Below are 2623 nucleotides of genomic sequence, written 5' to 3' on the forward strand. Positions count from 1 at the left end.
TATATATCTCATATGTTGTTGTTATATATATACATATATAGGCATAGCTTCAACACATTTCTGTATTCATCTCCTTGTTTGAACTATCTGAGAGGGCAGGAACCGAGTTTGATCACTGGTAATCCCAGCACAAGAACAAAACCACAGGCAGACAGATGTTAGTCCAGTAATACCTGGTCTACCAGCTCCTTCAAAGACAACTTACAGAACACATTGTAAAAGCACTTAAAAGTTATAAACGGGAAATAACTGAGGGTCATGAAGGGTATCAGGCCAGGACCAGAAACAATAGAAAACTCTAAAAGGTGACAGGCTGTGTGCAGTTCTGCCAAAAACTTAAGCTAGGGCCTAAGAGGAAAACCTCCAGCAGGGACCCCAACACTAGAGCATCAGCCCTAGAAGCGCCTGCGTTTGGAAAATGGAAGATAAAGCTGGATGGGCACAGGTCTAGGAAAGATCTCCACAAAATGAGAAGTGCGTAGGACTACCTAGAGCCTAATGTAGACTTTGGGCCAAGTAAAAATCATCACAAAATTCTCCCTTCATAATATCAGAATGGTGTGAGAAGATCTAAGGGTCTAGGTGGTATGTCTTGAAGCATGTAAGAAACGGAACTTCAGTCAGATTAATCAGCATCCATAATACAGAAGTGATGAATCCTATTTCAGGTGCTTTGCAACCTTTAATTACTCCAGCGCTTCCATTTGCTTTGTAGAGGCTGCATGCTTATGTATACTTTTGCCTTTTTCCTCCTGCTTGGAGTTCTGTCAGAAGAAAATGTAAGGATTTCTACATTTTGCTTTCTGTTCCTTTTACAAGTAGTTAAGTGATTAAGGAAGCAATACCTTGCTATGACTTAAAAAGAATGCATTTCACTAACAGGAGCAATAATTAAATATAGTTGTTACAAAAGGGCAAATAACCACAAAAAAAAAAAAAAAAACCAAAGAAACACCCTAACAAAAAAACCACAGCCAGTCAGTCATTGCTGTCAAGCTGGAACCGGCTCATCATTGACCTTCCAGCAGGTTTTTGGAGACTGCCCATCTTCTTCTCAAGTAGCGGCTGGTGGATTCACACAGCCAGAGAGGTGCTGCCTTTGGATTGGCAGCACAAACTCCCTACAAACCATACAAGACACTGGAGAGGTCTTAAGGGGTCCGGTAGGCTCTAGTCTTTAAAGACATCCATGCGGATGGCTGGCTGCAGCGGGGGCAACTGACCTGGTAGTATACGGTGACTTCAGAGTTGGCATCACCCTTGTTCAGGGCTCTCACTTTGCATAGGTAGTGGTCACTGGGAAGCTCTACCACCTGGAACTGCACAGGCATCTCCTGTTCCAGGGGGATGAAGTTCAGCTTGCTGCAAAAGAAGCAAGGTGTGTGTCTGAGGTGCCGCCTTTCCCTTCTAACCCGCAGGCGGCACAAGCTGCTGAGAGGCGCCGCGCTTCCACAGTGCATTCCCAAGTGCTGCATGTGCACCCTCCTAAGAGAATCTGCCACAAGTACCACCTCAATTGAAGGTTTAATAATAATTGTGTTGACTCGATATGTTGTTCGTAAGAACACATAATTCTCAAAGAGAAAACTCAAGCCCAATACTCACTCAACAACGTATTTCAGGAAATCCATAGACTCCTAGGAGTGAAAGGAAAACTACATTAGGTTCCTGAGACACAAAATTTCACACAGCACCAACTAATATAGGTCATTATTTTAAAGGTTGGGAAACTTTACATAGCATTAAAATATCACATACATCATATTGAATGGGCAAGTCATTCACTGGCTCAGTACTGATTGTATTTATTAAATACAAAGCAGCTCTTAAACTAAAGGGGTCCCTGTCTGTGTGCCCTCTGTTCACCCATGCACTGTAACACTTCCCCTGTGAAGCAAGTGTACCCACTTAGACTGTCCTCTATGACAACTATAACTATGCCTTAGAAACATGGGCCCATTAACACAGATCCTGGTGTGAATACTAATACCCTTTTCCCTCTCAAGATTTCTGTTACCTTATGTATAAAAGGAAGGAGAAATGGAGAGATGAGCTCATCTCTAAAGTACTTTCTATCCAGGCAATTTATGTTACTAATTCCTCTGAACCAAAGTCCCTGCCTGGAATTCTCACTGCATTTAGACAAGCAGGCAGCTGTTCCTTCTCTTCTGGGTGGGCTGAGACAGACCTACTTTCTGTGGGTTGGTTTTGGGGGTGGGATATGGGGATAGATCGTAAGCAGGGAGGAGTTTTAGAGTGATCATTTACATATCCTATCAAAGGACCAGAACTAAGGACTTGGGGGAATCCCATGTGACCCAACGTATTCCTTCATCAACCCACAAGTTCAAGTGAGACATCTCAGTATCCTCTTAAACTCCTTTTTCTCCCTCACCCTCATAATTAATCAGTTTTTGCAATCCTCTACTACCTCGTTGTTGTTGTTGTTATGTGCCATCGAGTCGTTTCCGACTCATAGCGACCCTATGCACAACAGCTCTAAACCCTGCCCTATCCTGCGCCAACCGCACCGCCACCGACACACCCATCCCGATTACCCCAGTCACCGAATCAATCCATCTCATAGAGGGTCTTCCCCTCCTGCGCTGTCCCTCCACCCTCC

The 2623-nt window shown here is 43.9% G+C and overlaps 1 protein-coding gene across 2 annotated transcripts in view; it reads right to left on the reverse strand.

Moving 5' to 3' along the window:
* NRD1 (nardilysin (N-arginine dibasic convertase)) overlaps positions 1-2623 on the reverse strand; it is a 106364-nt gene that overhangs the window by 3892 nt on the left and 99849 nt on the right. For both annotated transcript variants that reach the window (XM_006879673.1, XM_006879672.1), the window contains 2 exons: positions 1606-1637; positions 1224-1362 (listed from right to left, as the gene is read on the reverse strand). In XM_006879673.1, the coding sequence (XP_006879735.1) occupies positions 1224-1362; positions 1606-1637 (171 nt within the window). The remainder of the gene's footprint in view (positions 1-1223; positions 1363-1605; positions 1638-2623) is intronic.

The sequence above is a fragment of the Elephantulus edwardii genome, unplaced genomic scaffold (genome assembly GCF_000299155.1).
Source record: "Elephantulus edwardii isolate Elephantulus edwardi_28Jun2011 unplaced genomic scaffold, EleEdw1.0 scaffold00005, whole genome shotgun sequence".
Classification (NCBI taxonomy): domain Eukaryota; kingdom Metazoa; phylum Chordata; class Mammalia; order Macroscelidea; family Macroscelididae; genus Elephantulus; species Elephantulus edwardii.